The sequence below is a fragment of the Acinonyx jubatus genome, chromosome C2 (genome assembly GCF_027475565.1).
Source record: "Acinonyx jubatus isolate Ajub_Pintada_27869175 chromosome C2, VMU_Ajub_asm_v1.0, whole genome shotgun sequence".
Lineage (NCBI taxonomy): Eukaryota > Metazoa > Chordata > Mammalia > Carnivora > Felidae > Acinonyx > Acinonyx jubatus.
In genome coordinates this window covers 145,025,055-145,051,702 of record NC_069384.1, presented here as the reverse complement: position 1 = coordinate 145,051,702, position 26,648 = coordinate 145,025,055, and the positions used below count along the sequence as shown (strand labels likewise).

Below are 26,648 nucleotides of genomic sequence, written 5' to 3'. Positions count from 1 at the left end.
AGAAATGACCAGTCATGGATGCCAATAGAAGTGTAAGAGAATCAAGAAATAAAGGAAAGGAATAGACCTCCACAAAGAAAAAATAAAAACAAGTGAAAAGCAAAGTATTAGAACACCAATGATTATACCCAGGATTAAAGGTTTTCTGTTCCTTCTCCTTTATCCTGTCACTAGGCACTCTCAGGCTACAAAGTACCAGATCTACCTAAATCCCACTAGTTGAGAGACTTCATATATACTCCAAATTTAGCACTAATGGGAATAGAGAACTAAGAGAAGTACAAAGCAGCTGAGGCCACCAGCTAAAGCTGACATTTCAACCTACCATTTATTATTCCTGCCATCTAGTGGTAGGATCAAAAACAAAAACAAAAACATGCCAGGCAGACATGTTAAAAAGGTACACATGGGAGAAAAAAACACCAGTTTGTGAGGACTACTAAGTAACCAACAGTCTAGGGGCACTCGGGTGGCTCAGTCACTTAAGCGTCTGACTCTGACTCAGGCCGTGATCTCATGGTTCATGAGCTCGAGCTCCGCATCAGGCTCTGTGCTGACAGCTCAGGGCCTGGAGCCTGCTTCAGATTCTCTGCCTCCCTCTTTCTCTGCCCCTCCCCCACTCACACTCTGTTGCTCTCTCTAAAAAATAAAAAAAAATTTTTTTAAAACAGTCTAAACCCAATCCTACCACATCTACACATAAGCACCATCCAGAGAATGTACTAAACATATAGCCAATTTTATGAATTAACCTACGGAAATTTATATGTGAGGATATATTCAAGCCTAGTAGAACAGATTCATCAGTGTTTAACAGCAAAAAATGAAAATTTCAAAGAATTACCAATGATACAAAATAGTCTTTGTTTTTTTTTTACTCTTTTACTTTCGGTAGGTCAATTCTGAAGTTTGTAAAGACCCATAAACACACAGACTGACCACTATCCCAGCACCAATCACCACCACTCATATAAAAGCAGTTGCAACTGGGTCTTAAGACTACTCTCAGCAACCTCTGTGCTCTTAAAACTGACAGATGGGTCATAATGATTCAAAATTTTCCCTAAGCAGAGATCATGCTGTATCTATAGAGCTGCATTACAAATCAAAAAGGTATCAGAACTCATAAGAACAGAGCAAAACTTCTTCCAAATACATTAACTGAAAGCAAGATCCATGTTACAATCCTATCTTTTAAGTTATCTCTTAACTTCTGCCTTTACTGACAACTATCAATCGTCCTAAGTACTCATTTGAAAAAGGAGACTGTTCTGCTTTATAAAGGGCACTTAATAAACTAACTGGAAAAAGGAAAGGACAACGAAAAGCTGGGACTAAAAACTTACATCAACATAACAGGCTGGTGGGGGTAGGGGGAGGCTAGGTGGCTCAGTCAGTTAGATCCTGATTTCGGCTCAGGTCATGATCTCAGGGTTCCTAAATTCAAGCCCTGCATTGGGCCCTGCGCTGACAATGCAGAGCCTGCTTGGGATTCTCTCTCTCCCCCTCAAAAAAAAAAAGTCTGAAAAACATATTTTAATGTCATTCAAAAAAAAAAAATCTGAAATAATTCTAGGATCATATATAAAACTGTGTATTTGATAAATTAAAACTAACCAATGATATTTTTTTTGCTCAGTTATTAAATCCAATATAGACTGAAATCTAAAAATCCTGGGCTAGGGGCGCCTGGGTGGCTCAAGTCGGTTAAGTGTCTGATTGGCTCAGGTCATGATCTCACAGCTCATGAGTTCAAGCCCCACATTGGGCTCTGTGCTGACAGCTCAGAGACTGGAGCCTGTTTCAGATTCATCTCCTCTCTCTCTGCCCCTCCCCTGTTCACACTCTGCTTCTCTCTCTCTGAAAAATAAAATTAAAAAAATTAAAAATATAATAATAAAATAAAAATAAAAACCCTGGGCAAAAGCCAAAGAGATGCACACACCTGTATGTATTCTCTTCCTCTCCACACAGCACACATACATATGTGTAATACATATTTAAGTCAGACATACATTCATATATTATAGAAAAAAGATCAAATATATATAATATAAACATATCATATTTACATTTACTTATTAGATACCTGACTTATTGATATTCTAGAATTATTATATATCATACTATATAAACAAGATTTCCATATAAACAATAATTCTATAAATATCTATTATATCACATATATTTAAGTCAGAATATATATTCACAGTCTGTAGAAATAGGATTTTGAACTAACAAGCATTAAGTATGCATTGCATGGACCATTTTTTTAAAAAAAATCCTACAGTAATTCCTAAATTAAATATGGTAAACACTAGGTTAAATTAAACTAATAATGTATTCAAGAACATCTCAGTCTTTAACATGCTAATGTGTATTATAAATAAGTGGATGGGATATGCAGTTTTTCCAAATTTAAGTTATCAGAGGTTATTTTGTTTTGAACTACAATTCTTGGGATATGTATTCTGCAGAACACGTTTTGGCAAACACACTAACAATTTCTGTTCTCTTCTAGGTATGAAGTTCATTCCATATCACAGAGAAACCAAAAGTGATTTACCCACTTTCAATCAGAAACTTTTCAAACAGACAGTATCAGCAAACATAACTCAAGAAGGAGCTAAGAAAGAATAAACAAAACGTGAATCAGTTCTCTCCTCCCATTTGAAAGGGGCTGAAGTAGAGAGACAGGAAATACTGAACTATATGAAAACTTTAGTATCCTTTACATATCTAAAGTAATTTTAGCAATTTCTATGAAATAACAACATGTATTAAATCCTCAGAGACCAGCATGTTTGGGGTATACTCTATTTAAAAATGTGTTTATTCTGAGAATTACAAATGTTGCAAATGCATTTACTGAATTTTAAACAGACTTAAACACACCTTCCCCCCCCCCCCCGTTTTTTTGTTTTGTTTTGTTTCTACAAATAGTGTTTACACTATGGTCAACCTGGTGAAATCTGGATTGCACTTTTTGCCAAATTACTGAACTTGACACCTTTACTTCACATGGTAACATTAGATCAATATTACGGTAAATATATTATACTTTACTTCTTGAGGAAGGTAACTAATTCTTCTAATGCATGACAAAGTGACAGAATCTGGGGCAGGAAAGAACAAAAATGACTAAGAGCTTTGGTCATACAACAGCTGGTATCGCTGATGGAAAATGTTCCTGAGTCAAAGTCTAGAGATGCTCTGTATTCCACTACATGTCAAAGAATCCCTCCAATAAGCAGAAGTATTATTATGACTTTCATTTCTGCCACTGAATCTTAGATCCAAGAAATATGAAGGAACGTGAAAATAAGTCATGCTCCCTGAAGCATTGCTTTTATACTGGAGAGCTATACTGAACCGTCTGTATGCAACATACAGAATTGTAATGATGGGAAACTATACTTTTACACAGAACATTCTTCCTAATCTGAGAGCTGGGAAGTGCCTACAAGTTTATTTCTGTGTATTTTATATTTGTTCAGACATGACAGAAAGTTGTCTCATTTTATTTAAAGTCTTGTGTTGTGAAATTCAGAATTGCTCTGTAGTATTTTCAGTTTTAAAGCAATCCAGCTGCATTCAATGCCTAAAATGTGCTTTTTAAAGTACAGAAGGCAAATATTTGAATATTGGTTGTGAATCTCTGAGTTCCATTATTTTGAAAAAAGTATTTTCACCATAACACTTAAGAAACTTAATTTCCATGATAAAGTTTGGAGGTGAGATCAGTCAAGAAAATCTCAAATATATGCCAATTCCTTACCACTGTCTTCTGAGAACTCCAGCATATGCTCAAAGTGGGAGAACTAATAGCGGAACTAGTCTGGCTTTCAAAAACAAGTTTTGAAATGTGTTGGCAGATAGTGACCGACTGATCCAACTGAATAATTTAGAGGGGGAAAAAACTGAAGTATGGGTATGGGCAAGGCAGGTAAGACTAGAAAGAACTTGTCGATGAGTGGCCAGGTCACGTAGCACTTTACCTAGAATATTATAATAGACCGTAAGTGAATAAAAAATGCTTGTAAATTTTTCCAAGCCTCAGTCTTTTGGAAGGGGAGGAGTATAATAAGTAGACTGATGGAAGCATCATGTTCCCATACATGAAATGTGTACAATTATGAAAGAGAATACAATTGTACGCATTTGCACATGCTGTTTTTATACCAAAATATCACCTGAGGCTTCTGACTTCACTGGTATTCTCTTAACATTCTAAGCAGTACTTCCTTTTCTCCATGAAATGGGGGTAATATCTATCTTATAGGATTTAAGGAGTAATAAGCCACAAAATGCATTAAAATTTGCAACAAATTTACCAGACTTAGAATCCCTCCCCTCACCAATACAAAATTAAAAAAAAAAAAAGTTTAAAAAAAAGTTTAAAAACTTTAAGTTTAAAAAAGTTTAAAAAAAAATACACTGACCAAAGACACAAACAGGTAATTTACAGAATAAGAAACAAAAATAATACACTGTGATAACAAGTCTCCAAAGATGGAACTAAATCATTCTGTCCCTACCAGTATGACTCACTAATAGGCCTGTGTCTATTCTCAACAATAAAATACAGTGGAAGTGACAATGATCAGTAGATGTCTAACCCTTAATTGGACACGCAGCTTTCTCATTCTTGAAATGCTCTTAGAATCCAGCTGCCATGCTGTGAGGCAGCCTAAGCAGCCACACGAAGAAGCTAAAAGCCACAGCTGAGCTCCCAATCAAGACTCCAGATGCTTCTAAGCTATACAGCATCCCAGTCCTTCTAGCCCCAGCTGACTGCAGCCTGTTGAGCCTCCAGATGACTGTAATCATCCAAGAACCACAGTTGACATCACAAAGCAGAAAACTCCCATTCCACTCACAGAATTGTGAAATAATGAAATGCTTTTTTGTCACCAAGTTTTGGAGTGGTGTATTATATTTTTATGTATAACTGAAATAAAAATTACCACAGAATACTCAGGTATATACCCTAGCAACCATCCACACATATAAACCAGAAAGTATAGTTTTTACTGTTCATAGTAGCATTATTCATAAAAGCAAAAAGTTGTAAACCCAAATATTCATCAACTAGCAAATGTATAAATACAAGTCAAAGATCATATAAAGAATAATACCATTTTTAAAGCTCCAAACAAAGCAAAACTTAGCAATATATTATCTAGAGATGCAAACATATATATATATATATATATTTTTTTTTAATATGGCAAAGGAAATGTTAAAACTGAGATAATGGCTTCTAATTGCTAAAAGGAAAACCAGGAGGACAGCTTAGAGAAGAAATATGGATAGATGTGAAATTGGTGATGTTCTAGTTCTCTAGTTGGGTAGGGGTTTCACACAGGTACTTATCATCTTGTTCAAAATTACATACATGATATATACATTATATATTATTTGCATTTTAAATATAGTTTGACTTATAAAAATGTTACTTTTTATAATAACTTATAAGTTATAAGTTATACGGTTTATAAGTTATAAAGTTATAATAACTTTATATTATGCTGCAATTCATATCCAACAAGTGTAACAAGTACTAATGACAAACTTTTCAAAAGTCTAGAAATATTTTTACTTCAAAAGGAAAACGTTTGCTTTAACTGCTGTTTATATTACTATAAGCCCGGCAAATTATTTTAACAACAAAAATAAAGTATGCTAAAAAAAAAAAAAAGATCTCCCTTCTAATGAAGTGACTGACTCATTTTAACAACCATCAAAAAATTATTTTAAAGTATTTTAGTTGTTTCTCAAGCTCATTTTTCTTTAGTGTATTTATTTTGAGAGAGAGAGAGAGAGAGAGAGAGGTGGGGGGAGAGAAAGAACCCAAAGCAGGCTCTGTGCTGTGAGCTGGGCCCGGGATGGGTTTCAATCCCATGAACCATGAGACCATGACCTAGGTGTCAGAGGCTCAACTGACGGAGCCACCCAGGCTCCCCCTTTACGGTTTTTAGATTTGTTTCACCTACCACATGTATTTTCATTATCCTGTTCCTTCTAATGCCAGAAAGCTTGGCCTATTAAAGTTTTCTTTAGATATGGCATACAGTAAAAATGATTTTAGGATTAAAATTAAAATTCTATGAAGTTTATTAAATTTTAAAAAATTAAGAACATATGCAATGTTTTAATTGTCAATATAACAGATTAAAGGCACACTGATGGATAAAGGTGTAAAAAAAAAGTACACAAAAACATCTGGTAAGATCACCACAACATCAGTTTAAGGACTCACAGGAATGTTGCTATTATATAGTATAAAGAGCTGACCAGTCATTTTGTTAGTTCAATCCAGAGTTAAAAAAAAAAAAAAAAAGTAAAGACTTTATATTTTGGCCTCTCAAGATCTACAATATTCAATGATCCTCCTAGTAATTAGATGCAGACAAAGCTATTTCTATTATTGCAGAGACACTTTAATGGAGACAAGCAATTTATTCCATCCCTAATGAGTAATTTTATTTAGTATCCTTTAACCTCTTGTGGCAAAGTTCACATGAAATCAGTGGGAGCTGTGATGGCTCTTAAAGTGTCGTGGAATTTCCATATTAATTGCCAATACAGGTATCCCCTGCTTTTCGAAAAGCTCACCCTAGGCCACTTTGCCACCTTCTTTAAGACAGGCCTACGTTAATACAACCAAAAGAATAAAAGAGAAAGGGAAAAGGGAAAAGAGCGTTCAGTGTTTGTTTTGCAGCACACCACTATGGAGGCAGCATGAACCTGAGCAGCGGAAGTGACACCATCAAGCTCCGTCCCCAAGGTACAGCACTCATCATCAAGCCACCATACTCATCATCAAGCCACCATGGCTTAGAACTGCATCTTGTGAGCATCTGTTCCTTATCTCTATTTATTTTGTGCGTCCCTTTAGCCTAAGCCTCTTGCGCATCAGAAAAGCATAGGGTTATTTTTTGGATCTGGGAACACTAAAAAAAATTCCATATAAATTAATGGTTCTTTGCTGTATGCATTTTCGACTTACACAAGTTTTCATAGGAATGCTCTACTTTTGGATGGGGAGATGCTGTAACCACAAAGTTAAGTCAAGAGCCGAGAAACAAAATGGATCATTAATCCAAACCCACCCAAACTCATCATTTGCCTGAATTCAAGGCATATATACCCAATGATCATTTCTATTCTTACTATTCCTCCACATCAAGATACACTTCTCAAATTCACATAAAACGCCACCGTGTAAACTTTACTTCTTATTGCTGCCATGTCTTTTTTCATGTATCATCTCAAATGTTAACAGCATTAACTGGTCTGTCTTTTCTTATTCAATATTCCTTAACTAGTGAGTTAAAACTCGAGATAGAACTAAGAGTTACCTGTACTTGGAAGAAATACTCACACTAAAATTTCCTTCCCTTAAAGTTCTTCCTAAGGTATCCAGCCAAGTCAGTCATTTCCCAATTGCTGATGGCAATCACTGATGCTCACATACTTTTTCGATAAGGATTATCAACCTTTTTTCTTTTCTTTTTTATCACCAGGAAAGAGTTTTCCTTCTTCTATAACATTAAAATGACACCTTTATTAAGGGTGAGATTATGATGTTCACTACTAAGAGGTTCACTAACAATACCAAAAGGGGGGGGGGGGCGGGGTAGTGAATTTCCACACCAGCAAGCAATTCTACAACACCAGCTGGGTATCCTACAATCCACCTTAATTCTAACACTAAAACAGTGTCAGATCCCACAAGGGCTCAGTTCTATAAGACTGACCCCCCTGGACCCTCAATCCCCAGTTTTACACACCAATCAAAAGTCCAAGTTGTCCCCAGTGCTTCTAACCAACTGGCTACAGATCAGAAGTTCCAGTGACCCCCTCCTTAGGTTCAATTAATTTGGTAGAGTTGCTCACAGAACTGACAAAACATTTAACTTACTAGATCACTATTTCTTATAAAGGGACAGAACTCAGGAACAACTAGAGATTCACAGGGCAAGATGTGTGGGAAGGAGTGCGGGGCTTCTATGCCCTCTCCAAGTACACCACCCTTCCCAAATCTCCACATAGTCACAAACCTGGAAACGCTCCAAACTCCGTCCTTTGGGGTTTGTATGAAGCCTCCATTTCGTGGGCATGATTGATTAAATTATTGGCAGCTGGTGATTCAACCTCCAGTCCTTCTCCTTTTCCCAGAGGTCAGGAGGTGGGACTGATAGTTCAACCCTCTAATCACAGGGCAGGTTCTAGTGGCAACCAGCCCCCATACTTAGATTACCTAAGGGCTTTCCAAAGTCACTGTATTAACGTAACAAAAGATACTTAGAAAATGACAAGGGTTTTTAGGAGCTCTGTGCCAGAAGCAAGGACGAAGACCAAATATCTCTCTTCTGAATCACAATATCACCACACATGATTCTACTGATATCACAATCAAATCCAAGGTTTATCAAGGTATTATACAAGCGACTTCCTGTACTATCACCACCAAAACATAAAATGTGGTTACCATTAAGGATAAAAGATCCATATTAATATAAACTGAACACCCACTATGTTCCTAATATAGTGTAGGATATTCTAGGATGATTGGAAATGATGTTTGTACCCTAAACAATCTTGTCTCTCTATAGGAACAGTAAGTTATTAACATTATTCATTAAAGAGGGAAATAAGCTCATCACCATAACTGTATTTTACCAATTTAGGCAAAGAACAAATAGCTTAAATCTCCTTGAGTGTTTTTACATTACAGGTGTTAAAATTTTCAAAATGGCCCTAGCCTATTTAGTTAAATGAATAGTCCTGAACAAAATTTAGCCAAAGTAAGTTTGCTCTATACTGGGATCAATAAAACCTGTACCTACACCTCTTACACAAGGCAGATAAACAATATTATTAGATTGTTATTTCTGAAAGAAGTATGCCTGGCATGTTTCCTAACAGTTAATACATTTCAAAAAATTAGCCCTACTTCCCTGGGGATTTCAAACAAGAGGAGTACTAGGGGTGTTAAAGAAGCTTAAATCATAAGGTTGGACCATTATCCAAATACAGCCTAATTCAAAGTCATTTGTACTTCTCTCTGGCATATATTACAAGGGATTTAAGGGAGAAGAAGTAATAAGTATGTATATACCTTCCTCATAATACTTGATTCAAATTTTAATTTTGAATTCTGGAGAAATACTAGCTGACTAAACTGGGAGTTTCAAGAAAGGAAGTCCTAGATTTAAATTCTTCAACTAACAATGCGTTAACTATGATAACAATCCTTTATTTGTTTACAAAAGAAATCAACTATTATCCATTCAAGTAGCATGGGTTATATACGAATGGGGAGTGGAAAAATACCACTGGATTTAATCAAAATCATTCGGACCAATAAAGAGACATGCATTAGAGAGCATTCATGTTTATGGTTTCACTTAAGAACAGCTCTCTAATTAAAAGAAAAGCTTACAAGCTAGAATCCCATTTCCAATATCCTTAATCATTTACTAACACACAATGCCAAATTTCCACACCCCAGTAGATTTCAAGTTCCTACATAAAGAATCATGATCTTCCTTTATTATATTCTTTTTTTTTATTGAAGTATAATTGACACACAATGCTGTATTAGTTTCAGGTATGCAACACAGGATTGACAATTGTATACATTACTCAATGCCTGACCTTTACTTCTCTTGGAATAAAACCTTTTATCCCCTGAAGACAGTTTCTGAAAGGATCCCACTACTATGAAACCTCTCCTATTCTTCCTGAAGACCAAGGCAGCTACTAAATCAATAAAGGAAATAAAGATATGGGAAAGAAAAATAGTGGTGGCCACGGAAGACTGGAAGAATAGAGAGAAATGTAAGCTATTCAAGATCCCAGGACATTTACACAAACAAAATCACACACAATCCAGCATCAACAATCCGCTACAAAGATACCACTATATTAAATAGTCCATTCTTAGGGTTCTCCTAAACTCCTTCGGCTCAGATCCCTTTTCAACATTCTCTTCTTTCAAGAATTAACTGCTACTCCGATCCTTACATAAATTTTAATATATATGCTTTAAAGTGAAAAATAGTTGGCAAAAGCCATAGTTTAAAAACTAGTAATTTTGTATTTATCTGATTATCATTTCTCTCTTGAAAGACAGTGATGTCTCCTCCCTCACTCTCTCTACCTTGTAGTAGTCTCAGTGTCTGCTGAAAGATCAAATTTCTCTGGCCAGTTAGTACTTTGTGAAAAATTGTCAAGGTTATCTGCAGACAAGGTTGATTCCAGCTCAAGAGTTCCATCTTGAGATAATTTTTTATCTCAAGGGAAGAGAAGGATGCTTTCCCTTTCCTACAGGTACTTCCTGCTGCAAAAGAGGAAGAAACCTCCTCGGGTCAGTAAGAAGACTGGTTCATCAAATTGTTGCTAAACCTTATTACCACATATTCTCAACAATCCTTTGATCAATGAAGATGGATCTTAAATGCAGTGAACAAAAAAAAAAAAAAAAAAAAAAAAATGAGACACACAGTTACAAGTGCATTTATCTCAAGTTTTAAATTAGACAAAACTAAATTATGTTATTTAGGAATGCACACAGAATTATACCACCTATGATGAAAACCATGGATGTAATTACTATACAAGTGAGGAGAAGGGGAGGCAAACACACACCAAGGCTTCTGAGGTGGTGGCACTGTTCTATTTCTTGATCTGGGTGATGATCATATGGCTGTTTACCTTACAATTAGTCATTACACTGTACATTAGGTTTATACACTTTTCAGAATGTGTTATATTTCACCATTAAAGAAAAAATTTTTAAAGACTAAAACCTCTTTCTCACCAATAAAAGCCCTTGCAGAATATTTTTCTCATGCTTATGTAAACATTTAAGACATTAATTTGCAAAGAATATCTCAAAAACTTCAAGAGTGCTGCCTTCCCAGTAATTCTGTATTCCATTATTTTTCCTGTGGATGATACAAGACTGTTTAACAATGTACCTTGATAATGAAACCTACTTAGAGTTTATTCTACATTATAGGAGTTACTGGTGTTTGAAGAATAGGCTTGAACTGCGAAGAGAGTAGATCTTAAAAGTTCCTGTCACAAGAAAAAAAAATTTTTTTATAAGGTGACAAATGTTAAAATTTTATTATCATTTTGAAATGTGAACAAATATCAAATCATTATTCCATACAGATGAAACTAACATAAACAGGCATGAAAATAAACATATTGGTTGTGAGTTTCCCAGTCATTCTTTTCACCAACTCCACCCCAACCATTTGGCCAGCAACAAACAATAATTTAAGCTGCGCAGACACTAGAACTTTATAAATTAATTATGAATTACTACATTTTAATTTTAAATTAGCACAGAAAACGGTATATGCTGGAATATTATCTATCCATCTATGTATGGAGAGAGAGACCCAATAATTTAAGCTTAAAAACCAAATTCATTTGGCTGGAGGTTGGAGAGACTGCTAGATATCACTAAAGAAAAGAACACTGTACTGTGAAGAAAAACCTTTACTGGAGAATAGCTGATAAACCTGTAAAGCATGAAAAAAGAAATTAAAAGAAACATTATCAATTTAGCTATCACCTCAGCATGTATACTTTACTAATAGACACATAAATTTTCTTTATGTCTTTATGAGTAGTCTTTCCCTTTATACAGGAATGAAGAAAAAAGTCAAAAAATTTTGAAACTTAAAGCATGAACACTATTAACTTATGGAAATTACAGGTAACTGAAGCACACAATTTTTCAGAACACCAAACTTCACATAAAAGCTGTTTCACAGTTGAACTTGCCAACATTTCTAATATTGTCAACTTAAAGTGAGTGGTAGGGGCGCCTGGGTAACTCAGTCAGTTTAAGCGTCAGTCTGACTCCATTTCAGCTCAGGTTCATGATCTCATGTGTGGCCCTGTGCTCACTCCCACTCCTCTGCTCTCTCTCTCTCCCTCTCTCCCTCTCAAAAAAAATAAACTTAAAAATAATAATAATTGAGGGGGCTCCTGGATGGCTTTTTCAGTTGAACGTCCAACTCTTGATTTTGGCTCAGGTCATGATCTCCTTTGTGGGTTCAAGCCCCACATCCAGCTCTGCACAGAGCCTTCTTGGGATATATTCTCTCATTCTCTCTCTCTCTCTCTCCCCCCCCCGCCGCCCCCCCCCCGCCTTTTCTCTCTGCCCCTCCCCCACTCACACTCTTGCCCTCTCACTCTCCCTAAAAATAAACTTTAAAAAATAAATAGATAAGTGGTAGAAATTTACTTCCCCTCATCTTCTAAAGTAACAATTTTCAAGTAACTTCTCAAAAAATGCCCTCTACTACAAACACAGGTGCAAAGAAAACAGAAAGGAATCTAGCCAAGCTACAACTATACCACCTTCACCCTTTGGTGTTCAGCTTCTTTGCCCTGAAAACAAGCCAAGCCAACATATACTCTGGAAATCCTGTAGCTAAAGAATTCTGGGATTACTCTGATCTTCCACCCCATAGCCCCCTTAACTGGAATGGGTTAATATCTCCAACCTTACTACAATGACCTTTTTACAGACAAAATAAAACTAAATGAAAACAACATTCACTTGGATTCAATCATCTGTTCTTTTCATTTAGCTATTCCCTTAAAAGCTGCATCTCTGTAAACTCCCTAGTCATTCAGGATTAAAAACCTCAAGTCATCATCAACTCTTCTCTCTTCCCTACATCAAAACAAAGTAATTAGGGGCGCCTGGGGGGCTCAGTCAGCTAAGCATTCGACTTTTGACTTCAGCTCAGGTCATGATCTCACAGTTCATGGAGTTGAGCCCCAAGTCGGGCTCTGTGCTGACAATGCGGAGACTGCTTGGGATTCTCTCTCCCTCTCTCTCTGTCCCTCCCCTGCTTGTATGTGCACGCTCTCTTTCTCTCTCTCTCAAAATAAATTAAATAAATAAAATAAACTTAAAAACAAGTATAAAAACAAAGTAATTTGCTATCACCCAACTAGTGAGTAGTTAGCTAGCCATGGACTGTGCCCAGGCGTTTTGATAGGCCAATATGTTAAGACTTAAATCAGGGCAGCTGATTAAAAGACATAAATTAAACGGAGGATACTTTCATTTAAGACTGCCTTGAAGGCAGAGGATGCAGTAAAAAGGACACAGTTTTTGGAGACAAGTAGACCTTTGTCTATTATTGTATTATTCAATTCTTAGGGGAATGCTGAACTGAAATATCTTTTATCTACAGAAATAAAAGATGTTACCTTATCTCCTCAGTTCTAAGATATAAAATCAAGTTGTAAGACACTATAAAAACTAAGCACCTACCACTTAGAACATATATTAAAGTTATCCTGCAACACTAAGTTCCACCAGAAGAAAAAAAATTGGTTACAGATGATATGGTCAATTTGTTTAGTGTAGCAGTCACAATTCTTTAGAAATGCGTATTTGTGAAAGTAGCATAAACCTGACCAACATAAAGGCATTCACCAACTTATTATGTACAGGATATATTCCAAGGTATGTTTAGATGCCTTACATTTGAAACCCTGAAGGTATTTTTACAAATATAATTCCAAGTAGTGGTTAGGTTTCCTGGCAGGTCTACAAATGCCAGTTTACCTACATTTACCTAAAATATGAGAGGCTCTGGCAGTCGCTCCTACCTCTTCCAACCCTTACCTACACCTAACACATTAAAAAAAAAAAAAAAAAAAAATCCTATGGTATTAACCCCTTCTATCAATTTCTAAATCCCTGGAAATTATTTGTGTCAGAAGTAGGTCAAGCAAAGAAACAGAAACCTTCCCAGAAAAGAGTGATTTAAAAACAAAAATATCCACCAGAATGAGGTAAAGTAATTAAAGGAGTGAAGACGGGGTAGGATGTTAACCATTTACATTTTTTTCCCCTTTCAACAGCATTAATTTGGCCCATACATTATATTTGTAGATCCTATGTTATTTGAAAATACGTTTCCATTTTTTCCCACTTACTGTAGGGACTGACAGAAGTCACTTTTGCAATTATACATAAATTAAGCATTATATCCAGACAAAACATGGCAAAAAAAAAAAAAAAAAAGCATAAATCGATTCGGAGTAAGCAACAGGCTGACCAATAAGAGGCTTCTAATAACACAAAAAGAATTTAGGTGTTCTACATAAATTAAGTCTAATAAAACCAACATCAATACCCTTCTAACAACTTTAGTTTCTTCTGCGATATAAGATTTGACAAAGTCAAATCATTTAACAGACACGCGTTGACTTACGATGTACTCTCATTAAGTTAATAACCAAACCTGAAAAGATTAAATCTGATTCTAACCTGCAGTCCAACTGAGCACAATACAGAAACAGTATTTATACTCATTATGTTCAAGTATTATAGAAAACAAATGTCCAGAAATAAGATTCTCTTCATCATGCAGATGGGGAACAAAAATAACACTCTTCATATTATAATGAAGGATGTACTATCAGCGTCCACAAGCAGGATTTAAAAGCAGCATCAGAAAAATATGTCAGCACAGCGCCTGACATGGGCTTGATCTCAGGAATTGTGAGATCATGACCTGAACTGAAATCAAGAGTCAAGATGCCTAACCATCTGAGCCACCCACGTGCCCCACCAGTGTTGTCTGGTTGAGCTGGTTGAGCATCCGAGTTAGAATCCCACATCAGGCTCACTGCTATCAGCTCAGAACCTGCTTTAGATCCTGTCCCCCTCTCTCTGCCCCTCCTCAGCTCACACGCTCTCTCTCAAAAATAAATAAATTTAAAAAAAAAAAAGGATATGATAAAGCAAATAAAGTAAAACACTAACTGTAGAATCTAGGTATTGAGTATGAGTGTTCACTATAAAATTCTTTTAGCTTTTCTGTATGCTTAGAAATTTTTGTAAAGTAACAATTTAGCAATATACAAATCTGTTGAATAGTAGGATGCTTTATAATTTGGGTTAACAGCAATATTGTCTCTAACAGCATTAAGTTTTCAAAGTAAACAAGTAAAAAATATGATTCATCACTCCAGAATATTAATCATTTTTTCATTATTTCTGAGAGCATGTATGTACTGATAAATACCAACATATTACAATGAAAAGAACTTTTAACATTTTCTCATATCCCAAAATACTTACAGGGAGCATAAAACTTACAGGGAGCATAACTTACAGGGAGCATAAAAATCAGAAGTAGATTAAGAACAGACTAATAAATTTCCTCATGTTGTTAACAGCTGGGTCAGAGCCTATAATTAGTTTCTAATATTTAGTCTACAACCAATGTCTTTTAAGTTTATTTATTTTGAGAGAAGAGTGTGTGTGTGCGCACATAGCATACGTGAGGGAGGGGCAGCGAGAGAGAGAGAATCCCAAGCAGGCTCCGCACTGTCAGCACAGAGCCTGACACCAGCTTGACCTCAGGAACTGTGAGATCATGACCTGAACTGAAATCAAGCGTCAAGAGGCCTAACCACCTGAGCCACCCAGGCGCCCCAACAGTGTTGCCTGTATGCAAACTACTCATGGCGGTAAGAGTGGTCTTACTCAAGTTAGCCCTCGAGATATGAAAACCCATAACAGAAAGTTCTAAAGACTTCGCTGCCAGATCGTAACCACTTCAGGACCTATTACATGCCTCAAGAAACCCATGATTACTACTAACTGTAAGAACCACCACAATTTACCCCAAACGGGAGCAGGTCCAATCCCACTCTCCCATGCAGCAGTTCATGACACTCCCTGAACTCCTCCCTCCGTGTTCCTGTAACTTAGAACGATCTTCAGCTCAAGACCAGAAAAACTGTAATGGTTTTACAATGGACTCCAGTGACCGTCTACCTGTTCTGAAGTGCGGCTGGACTGCGGTTGCTAATGATCCCACAAAGTAACTTTTTAAGATTTGGGGATGTTTGTGTTCTAAAACTGGTTTTGTCACCCATTTTGTCTTCTTCAGAACTGAGGTCAATACCCTCTTTCTTCATCTGCAAAGTGAAGAAAAACATGGAGACCTCAAAGTATAGGAACTAGTCCCCAACTTACAAACAGCTTATGTTCTAAAGGTGTATCAATCCTTTGAAAACATGTTGGCGCTAATTAATCTACTTATACCATAGTGTCTCTGAAAAACTGAATTCCGGGTTTCAATTCTAAACTGCAGCCTTCTGCCCCGCAAGACGTCTGCCGCCCTTTTACAGCTAACTGGAGCCAAAGCTCAGAAAGGCTCAGAGAATTCTCTCTCTAGAGCTCCGAGGAGAACCTACTGCAACTTGGGCAGGCAGGGAAAAGGGCAAGTCTCCTTACACAGGCAGGTTTTACGTCAACTCTGTGGGAAAAGCTACCACAATTTAACAAGATAACGGTTATGGAAAAGGTACTTGGTTAATATCACGTCAAAGTATTAGCAGCTGTCACAAAAGTAAGTAGAAACTACGTTTTGCTCCAGATAAAAAAGAAGATAAAATTAGCCGCTGTTAAACTAGTTGCTCAACCAAATGTTTGGCAAGTACAGACAACATATTCTCAAACTGCTTCCTCATGTCTGATCAACTCAACTGATAAGGGGAGGAAATTACTAAAGCGAAGTGGTGAAGAGATCGTACCAAAAATGTTGCTAAGTTCTAGAAAAGTGCAGTGTACTTTAAAATTCAGTAAATATATAATATTCAACATTATATACCACCCCTCATAACTGTAAGATTTATAAAATTAACTGAATGACAAATTTAAAAAACAAGTATAACTTTGTGACAATGAGTCACCTCTGGCAGCTAACTGGAGTCTTACGCAATTTAAGAACTACTGTAAATCAGAAATAACTCACGATCAAACAGAAAAAGTAAACTTTTCACTGAAAACACTTCAGAAATGAAGCCAGTAACAGAGACATGAAAAAAAAGGAATAGAGAAGACCAGAAAAGATTGGTTTGTTGATAGAGAACCTGAAAGAAACATTTAAATATAAAGGTTCATGTCATTGCTGTATGTTAAAATAGTAACCTGAGAGACTCCCAGGCTAGTATAACACCAGAGTGTTAGATTAAAGATCAAAGTGTTGGCACTATTAGCCGCTTCGAAGGAAAACTGCTTTAAAAATCCAATGTAATAATGACAATCTACACCCAACCCCTTTTCAAAAATTTTCAGTAAGAATGGATTATAAGAATGAAACACCTAACTACTTGAGATCTTCAAAAGAAAAGAAAAACAAAAGCAAACGAAATTTTTTTGGCCTGACACCTAATTTTCCCATTAAGTCAACCCAAATTATACTCTGACATTAAATTTATATTGGCAAATCTCTGTTCACAAGAAGGAAGGGATGGGGCAATTCCTTTATTGTAAAAACTGTTTACCACTAATGACAATTATCTAACATTATGAACAGAAGCATAGGAATACAATAAAATGTAAGTATTAAGACTATCAGTAAACAGAACACCTAAATTAAGTAGATCTTTAGGAATGAAGAGGTGTATATACCTTTAGTGAACATGAATTAAAGTTCAAATTTCATACATTTAGTGTTTCAGAAATGTGTCTATGCACAGAAAAATAGAAATAAAACAAATTTTCATGTGGATAAAAAAGGGTTTATGTTTCCCCAAGCATATTCTTGAAACAAGAGAAAAGACCAACTTTTAATTTTTTGCCATACTTTAAAAAAAGAAAAAAAACAGTATTATCTGTGAAGCAACCTGATGTAAGACTTTTCATGACTACATACTCAATTCCAGTAGTACTCTTTGGCTGACTTGATGAAGATTTCTAATCTTCCTTCAAAATAAAGAAAAACAACAAAATCATCTCATCACTCAGTCGTGAATATTTCTGCCATCCTTAATTTCAGCCTCAAAGTTACTACTAAACAGTACTCAGCCTTTGTAAAAAGGATACTCTGTGGAAATACTATTCACAATTTCTGTTGCCCGTAATGTTTTGTCGCCATGCACTTCTGCTGTGTAATCTAAAAAGACATAACTTTCTCTTTTCACACTGTTCAGTAAAATATTAGCAGTTTTCGCCTTCCGGTTCCAATTTCATTTTTATTTAATTTGCTTAAGTGTTTCAAAGCTAAGCCTAAGAATACTGTACCTAGTTTCTAAGGTTTCACAACATTTTCTTCTGATTTGAAATAAAAGTTATTTTTTAGAAAGTGTCAGAAAAAAATCAAAACCTCCAAAATGGGATTAAAACGTTTCACGAAGACTGTCACAGTAATTAACTGTTTACCTAAACTGAGCTCTCCATGAGTGGGCTCCCGTCCTGTTCAATAGAGGATGCACTACCAATTTCCCTATCCACAACAGAACTTCAATCCGGTATTTTAATATACGGGGGTAATTCACCTCCCAAAATACTTATGACCCATATATTTAGTAACTCTCAACAAGATTCTCTCACTGTATTTCAAATGACAAAACAAAGATCCTAAAAGTTTAGTTAGGTCTAATTATAAAGAGGTAAGATTAACTCAAGGTTGACAAGTCGGTCAACATGTTTTAAGTTAGTTTAAAAGGCATAGGCTCGGGCAAAAAAACAGAAACAAAAACAAAAACCAACTCAGGCTGGGAAAGCTGGAAAAAAAAAATTAAAGCAATCTTCCTACCTACTTAATTCACAGACAAGTGTAGTGCCTAAATTAGCTAGTGCTCTTAACAGGGTAACTTCCTAAAACATTCAGGTCAGTCCGGATACCACGGGCAACTTTTGATTGTAACCCAAGGCTCCCCATCACCGTGGGAGTCTCTGGTCTTATTCGCAAACCCTCCGGAAGGGACCAAGAAAGGAACCAATGCCATGCTTTCGGATAGCGTGCATAACATACCGGGGGTGACGATTGGGCTCGGAGAGTAATCAGGTTCTTGCAACCCAAGATAACTGTGGCACAGCCAGGTGCGGAGTGCACTCAGGAGCCCTGAAAACGGCCACTCCTAAAAATATCTAATGTTAAATAAATAAGAGTCCCTAGCTTCCAAGATCACTTTCCGGGGTATTATTTCCTTTCCTCCAACACCCCACTCACTCTCTTTTCCCCTCCTTGTAAAAGGAGAGCAAAAAGGAGGAACAGTAAAAGCGTCAAACGGCGAGGCTGAGTAGACAGGGCTCCTGCCCATCTGCACTCCCCCCCCACCCCCCCACAACGGCAACGAGGCAACCCGGGGCGATCCCATCCCAACTAGCAAAACCGCGCCGGCGAAAATGAGAGAACGCGACACGCCACGGGCAGGGAGGCGGGGAGTCCGCCACGAGTCGGCCGGAGGGAGACCTGCCGGCTCGCGGCGTGGCCGCTCCGGGCTGAACACCCCGAGACGGCTGCGAGGGGGCTTCGTTCGCCCTCCCACGAGGCGTCACACTTATCCGGCCCGGGGCCAAGGTCCCACTCGGGGACCCCGACGCCCCGCCTCGAGCTGCGCGGGGGAAACTTCGCCCACGGGCAGGGGGCGCGCCCGCGGCTCCGGGACCCGCGCTCGCCTCGGCCCGGGCGCGAGCGGGGCTCGGCGGCGGCGCGGGGCCAAGTCCGGGACGAGCCGCGGCGGGCAGAGGCGCCGGTCCCGGGTCCCCGCGGGCCGCGGGCGGGGGAGGGGCGGCGGGGCACTCACCACGGGTCGAACTCGTGAATGATGCTTTCGAAGCGAATGACCGCGAAGAGGCGCGAGCTGAAGCCGGCAAGCCAGGCCAGGAAGAGGATGGTGAAGGAGAGCAGCGACTGCCAGCCGGCCGGCTGCGACAGCCCCCCGGACAGCCCCGCGGGGGCCGGCTTCGGCGGCGCCACGCCGCCCGCCGCCTTGTGCGCGCACTGGGCCCCGGGCCCGTGGTGGCCGTGCCGGCTGTTCCCCAGGGCCATGAGGCCGCTCCACGGGGACGAGTTGAGGGACGACTTGTGCTTGCTCTCCGGGGCCGAGGGCTCCGCCATGTTGTGCCCCGGCGGCGGGTCTCGCTCCTCGCCGCCGCCGCCGCCGCCTGGTGCGAGGGGTGCTGGGCGGGGACCTGGAGGAGGAGGAGGAGGACGACGAGGAGGAGGAGGAGGAAGAAAAAGGAGGAGGAGGGAAGAGCGCCGCGCGCTCCCGCCCTCAGCGCCGCGAGGCCGGGGGACAGGGGGTGGAGGCGGCGGCAGGGAGTCTCCGCCTCAGCAGCGGCTGCGACCGCCGCGCTCTCAACTCGGATGGCCCTTGCGCCCCACTAGCCATCCGTATCCCCCTTGCAGCTGCGGCAGCGGCGAAAGCCGACGGGACGAGGGCGCCAGAGAAGAAGCAGCAGACGGAGGCGGCACCACAGCTCGGAGCAGCAATGACATTCCCCCTCACACCCGCCGCCCGCCCCGCGATGAAGAGCAGGAGGAGGAGCCCCCTGGAGTCCGGGCGGAGCTCAGGCTACCTCTGACTCCGCCCCCGACCCAACAGGAACTAGCCCTTCCACCTGTCACAATGCGACAGGTCCGTTAGGGGGTGGGCCCAGAACCGCGGTGCCCACCAATAGGAGCGCGAGCTGGGGCGGGGCTTAGCCCAACCGCTCTCCCCCACCCCCCCTCCCTCCCCCTCCCGCCTCGCGCCCGTTCGCCCGGAGCGGCCGTGCAGCAGCGCTACGGCTTCATTGTCAGTTGAAAGACGCGGTTTCGCGCGTCGGTGTTGTCGGCAAGGAAGGGTGCTAGGCGGCTCCGCTCGTTGCATGGAGCTGAGCCGGGCCAGGGGTCGGGAGGTGATCGAGAACAGCGGAGCGGCCTCCGTCAGAAGCGGCTTAAGGGAGGCGGACAGCGCCGCGCTGACCGACCGGGCACTCACGGGCTCGCGGCGGTCGTGACTTTTAACCCGCTTTGCGCCGAGCGCCCACCACGTGACGGAGCGCGCAGGCGCGTTTCACAAGTCCTGCGCGCGTGAATCTGGCTGGCGGGGCTCGGCCGCCCGGGGCGCCCCGCGCAGCTTGCGCGGCCTGTGAGCTTGGGCGGCTGCGGCTGCACAGCCTCGATGCGCCCCCTCAGGCTGTGCCGGGTGCTCTGCTCCCAAGGTTGGGAGCGAGGACAACTTTGCCGGCGCTGAAAACTCTTTGGCGCCAGAAAGAGACCTAGAGAGCAGGCGAAGTGCGACTTGCTCTCGCTTTTCTCACTTGTATTTTCCTAATTGCAAAAATCGTGTTTGTTCACTGGAAATAAGAGCAAATGCAGGACTGTGTTGTTAACGGGCTGCATACGTACCACCAAACGAGTGAAACTTTTCTGTCCGCTGCTACTGAATTCTCTTTAGTAAGTAACGGACTGGAGATCCCTGTCCACGAAGTTTTGCACGTCTAGGTTGTATTTTTAGACCTTCCCCTTCTCCATGCTCCTCCCCGCCGAAAGGAAGTGCCACCAGGGAGACCTAGTTTAAGGCAGAATGCGTTTAAACATCGGTGGAGTAGTGGCGGGGCTAGAATTACTCTGATACACGCCCCGTGAAGGGCATGGAGCTCTGCTTCCGTAAATACTTGATTCGCTCTTCGTGTAAATTAATTGTCCATTTTATTTAGGTAAATAACGTGAACTCAAAAGCGTGTGTTCTCGTAATATCATAAAGGAACTCCATTATTAAGCCATTTAAAAGTTTAACACATTTAACAAATTTAAACATATTTAGAAATTGTGTTTAAACTGGATCTTTTCGAAATAGGAGACAAATGAAAGAGTGTGCTTAGTTTGAGGTTGATCTTTGCAACTAATGGATCCAGCTACTCATTTAACGTGCTGATTCGCTTTTCTCTGGTTTCCTTACAAAAATAAATAGTCTCATTAAGGAAAGGATGAAAAGGTTTCCAGAAATAGACTTTCCCACCAACAATTTAATAGCTGACAGTTATTAAACTTCTAAATTTTAATGAGAATTATGATAGAATATTAACTGAGCCCTGTTGTAGGAGAAGGGATGGCACGCTCTTTCTCAGAGCCCAAACTGTGTATGTTAAAATGCCAGCATTTTGAGTATTGGTGCCCTTTTCCAGAAACAAAGTTCAATCAGCCTGAAATAAAATTTTATTTCTTTAGATAGTTCTATTATGCTGTCTTTTGTATAAATGCTCTCTATTAAATTCTATATTGTCTTGCTTCCTTTTGGATCATTTAATTACCAAAGTCCTGGTCTGGAAAGTGACAGGACTCCGTTCTAAGTGCCACATGGTTACTTACTGGCCATGTAGCATTGGCCAAGTCACCTGCGGTGGGTTACCCCTTCTACTCATAAAGTCAATTGTTAATATCACATGAGATAGCTTATCTGAAAATACTTTGAAATACCATTAAGGATCATAAGCAAATGCAGCTTAGTGGTGAGGGTAAAAGCAATGGGGGGAAAAACCCCTATCATTCTTGGTCTTTGTTCACTCAGTCACTCATGAATGCATTTAAGAATTTGTGGAGCTCCGCCTTTATGCCAAGCACAATGCAGGCACTGGGATGCAGTATGGAACATGAGAAACATGGTTCCTACCCTCACAGAACTCACCCGACGACCCCAGGGAGATGGGCATTGAGTAAACCATCACATCGTTAAGTACCAAAATGCAACACAACAAACGCTATCAAAGACGTATGGGGGATTCCATCGACACAAGAGGAGAATGTTACCCAGGGAAGCAGCACAAGGGATGAGGATGAATTCACCTGGGGAAGAAGATAAAGAATTATCCAGACGAAGAAGCATATGCAAAGGCCTTGCTTTGGGGCCAGAGAGACAGGTACAAGGAACCCAGAAAAGGGCCAGACTTTGGCTGCAGCACTGGAACCATGTGACAAAGGAGTTGAATAAATGGCCAGAGAGTGTAGGTCATGTTTAGCAGTTTGGTTTTTTTTTTAACGTTTATTTATTTATTTGTTGTGAGAGAGACAGAGACCTCACGAGTTGGGGAGGGGCAGAGAAAGAGGGAGGGAGAGAATTCCAAACAGGCTCCATACAGTCAGCACAGAGCCTGACACGGGGCTCAAACTCATGAAATTGTGAGATCATGCCCTGAGCCAAAACCAAGAGTCGGACGCTTAACTGACATCCACCCAGGCACCCCAAGAAATGTTTTTGTTTTGTTTTAACCTGAGACTAATGGGAGGCCATAAAGGGTTTTAAGCAGAATTTGCTGTGTATGAAAGTGAGAGAGGTCATTAGCTGTGTGTTTTGAAAAGATACCAAGAGTGCAATGTGGAAAGCACATTGCAGAGGGGGCAGTACGAGATCTCAGTCTACCTGTGCCAACATCTGACATTACAAAGGCTACTTTTGTGAGGAATGCATTACAGAGGAACCACTAAAGAATCCATAAAAATAAATTGCAACATGATGAATTCTCAATTTCCAGGCCATCAGCATAGAAAAGTGCTTTTCAGTTTGTGCATGTGACTTGAATGTATTGTTTTGCCTCTCCTAGCTTGAGCTTCTTGATCCTGCTAGGTGTTCTGGATGCTGAAACTGGGACAGTAGGGCCCAGAGAGGAAAGGGCAAATAGGGGAGGTATCAAAAGGGTGGAATCCGGAAAGGAACATAAAGTGAGGCCAGCAGTGACACGGAGTGCAGAGAAGTGATAATTCGACACCACCGAAAAGTGTGCCTTGTACTGACAATCAGGAGTTTGCCAGTTACTTTAGCCAGGTCAATTTTAGTGAAGTCCTACTGAGCAGAAACCAGATGGCAGCAGGTGAGGAGGGATTGGAAGCAAAGGATGTGGAGGCAGGGAGTGTGAACCACCCTTTTGAGAAGTCTGGCTTTGAAAGCACACAGAGAACCAAGTCAGACAAAGAAAACACAAAATGATCCTCAGTTCCTGGCTTTTCCCAAGATGGTCAAGAAAAGATTTCAGTGCAGATAATGTGTCTCAGGAATGGCACAGTTCTGAGAGAAGGTTCCATTCTTAGAGGAATACAAACAATATAAGACATACTCTTGCACTGGGCACTGGGCAGAGTAGGGAGATGCCAGAGTCTGGCATATAATTGGCATTCATAATATTTGGTGATTGAAGGACTTCCCTACTGTGAAGTCCAGAGAAAGGTAGTTGCTGGTGTTGATTCCATTGCTCAAAAATCTCTTCGGGGTTTTCTGTCTTTCCACTCTGTGCTGGATTGTCAGTTGTCAACTCATCTTCACCCCCTTCTATGGTCTCCTCTGCATTGCTTAGAAGTTGGGAACTACGTTTCCCAGACCCTCTTCCCTGTATGGTTCCATGTTAGAGTTTGAGAGGAATTCAGTCAAGATTTGGAAGATAGAGAAGAAGGACAGGTGGCTTCAGACAAAAGGCGAAGAATGAGCAAATGCAAGATTCACAACATCTTTATGGCTGCTGTGACAACCACTTATGTCATTGTCATAGACTAAAACAGTAAGATAGAGTTTTTCTTGGAAATGATTGAGAACTAGAGACCCTGAGGTTTAGGCAGCAACTTCACTGGTCTTAGTACCTCCTGGTCTTCCAACATTCATACAAGTAATCATTCCCGTATTAAACTCTTTATTCCTGAAATACCTAGAGTAGCTCTGTTTCACCAATCGAACCTAACAGCATTCAGTTCTCTTCGTGAGTTGGTTTTCATTCTCTTGACTGTCGCCTGAAATTTTTCATTCCTTTTTACGACTTGATGATACTCCAAAGGATGGATGTACCGTACTCATTTCAATAACTGATTGGTGGATGTTTGGGCTGTTTCTAATCTTGTGCAACTACAAACATGGATACAAGGGAAAGACTTATGAAGAAGTAACTGTTCCCAAGTGTAAAGGTGTTGGTTGGAGAAATTTCTGTAAGTGAAATTTGGTGTCAGCATATCTGGAATTTCAATAAATAAATTGTCCTCCATATAGGCTTGTATCAATCGCATTCCCACAATGTATGGGAGAGGCCCATTTTCCAGAGACTCACCAGCAGAGTGTGTTAAAGAAACTGTTGGCTTTTTGCCAACAAGCAAGGCGTGAATTGTTAGTTTTAATCTGCATTTCCCTTGCAAGTAAGGCTGAGGGTAGTTGATTTTATATTTAAGGCAATCTTTTCACATCCTCAATGAGGCAGAATTGGCACCACTGATTGTATATCTTTAAGTGTAATTATTGGAGTAGTATGCTCCAAGTTATGGAAACCATTAACATGTATAGTTTTATTTGCCTGTTGCTCATAAAATGAGGTCATCTATATTGAATTCATGCAAATCTGTTCTTAAAAAAAAAAAAAAAACAACCAAGATCTTCTGCTGTTTAATTTAGCATATCCCCTGGATTATCTATTCTAGATCATGCACTTCATAAACGTACTTTTGAAGTAATGAAGGGATTTTTTATGCTGTATTAAGAAATTCAGGTAGAAATTTTCTAAAGATAAAGCCACTGTTAGTAAACGTCTCCCCTGATAGAAAGGTGGTTTTTCACCTATCCCTCTACATTTGGGGATATTTTTAATGTCAATCCAAGTAGTCACAATAACCACATTATTGGGGCGCCTGGGTGGCTCAGTCAGTTGAGCTCAGACTTCGGCTCAGGTCATGATCTCTCGGTCTGTGAGTTCGAGCCCCGCGTCGGGCTCTGTGCTGACAGCTCAGAGCCTGGAGCCTGCTTCTGCTTCTGTGTCTCCCTCTCTCTCTGCCCCTAACCCACTCACATTCTGTCTCTGTTTCTGTCAAAAATAAATAAACATTAAAAAAAAATTTTAAAAATACAAAAAAAAGAACCGCATTATTATTTATAAGAGAATTTATTAGATTACACTCTTATGAAATGAGTCATAGTAAAGTTCAAAGAAGAAGTTTATAAAATATGAAGATACTATTATTTCACCCTCCAGGTGTCAGAAAAACAGGAAACTTGAACTAGGGGCTCTCTCTTGCTTAACAAGAGAATTTAACATATAATAAGCTTCAGAATTTGTGTATACATTTTTAAAAAATCTTCTCACTTCTTTCTATTGGGGGTTGTTGATTTCTCAAATGTTTATTTTAAACTTAGGTACAATAAATATTATGCTGAAGAAGTGTATTCCACTTAATAATTACACAAAACAAACTCATTTACGAAGGAATTAGAAGACATTTTGTCGGTTATTAAATTAGTGACACAATGGAGAATGGAGGGCGCATTAGCTAGAAGTTATAAAATTGAAAACTACATTATAATTTTGATAATAAAAACACAATTAAAAGGAGCTAAAGGGACATACTAATTAAAAATATTCTAAACATCTAAAGCGTTTATAAATGCATTTATGATTGGGATGTTAATTTTATTTCTGATACTGTGGGTTTCTTAGGCTCTTTCATTTTTCAATGAACCGAGATATACTGGGGTTACCGGCTAATGGAATTTATCGAAAGGATGCACGGAGGAGTAAGAGACACAGGAAGATGTCTCTGCAGCTGCACAGCCAGGCCTCACAGAAAACAAGAAGTTATTTTGGGACACAGCAATTCTGGTGGCTCAACAGACTCTGCTAGGCCAAAAGGATGACCTGTCTTCTTCCTTGCACTCAGCAGCTCCCTACACCGTGCCCTGTCCTATATGCTGACTCCACTGTTCTGTGTTGGTTCCCATTGTGACTACCTTTCTTGTCTTTGCCTCTAACTCACTCGCTATTCTTTCTTCTCAAAAAGTCTTTACTCACGCTTCCTTAGGACTCCTACAGCTTTGGGGCTTCTACTTAAAACCCTCTGTCA

General features: G+C 39.8%; 1 protein-coding gene across 1 annotated transcript in view; it reads right to left on the bottom strand.

The window, feature by feature from the left end:
• The window catches only part of STT3B (STT3 oligosaccharyltransferase complex catalytic subunit B), a 104,273-nt gene extending 83,903 nt beyond the window's left edge, over positions 1 to 20,370 (bottom strand). Inside the window, exon 1 of the mRNA XM_027040853.2 lies at positions 19,606 to 20,370. Coding sequence (XP_026896654.1) covers positions 19,606 to 19,919 — 314 coding nt within the window. The 5' untranslated portion in view covers positions 19,920 to 20,370. The remainder of the gene's footprint in view (positions 1 to 19,605) is intronic.
• Between the last annotated feature and the right edge of the window lie 6,278 nt (positions 20,371 to 26,648).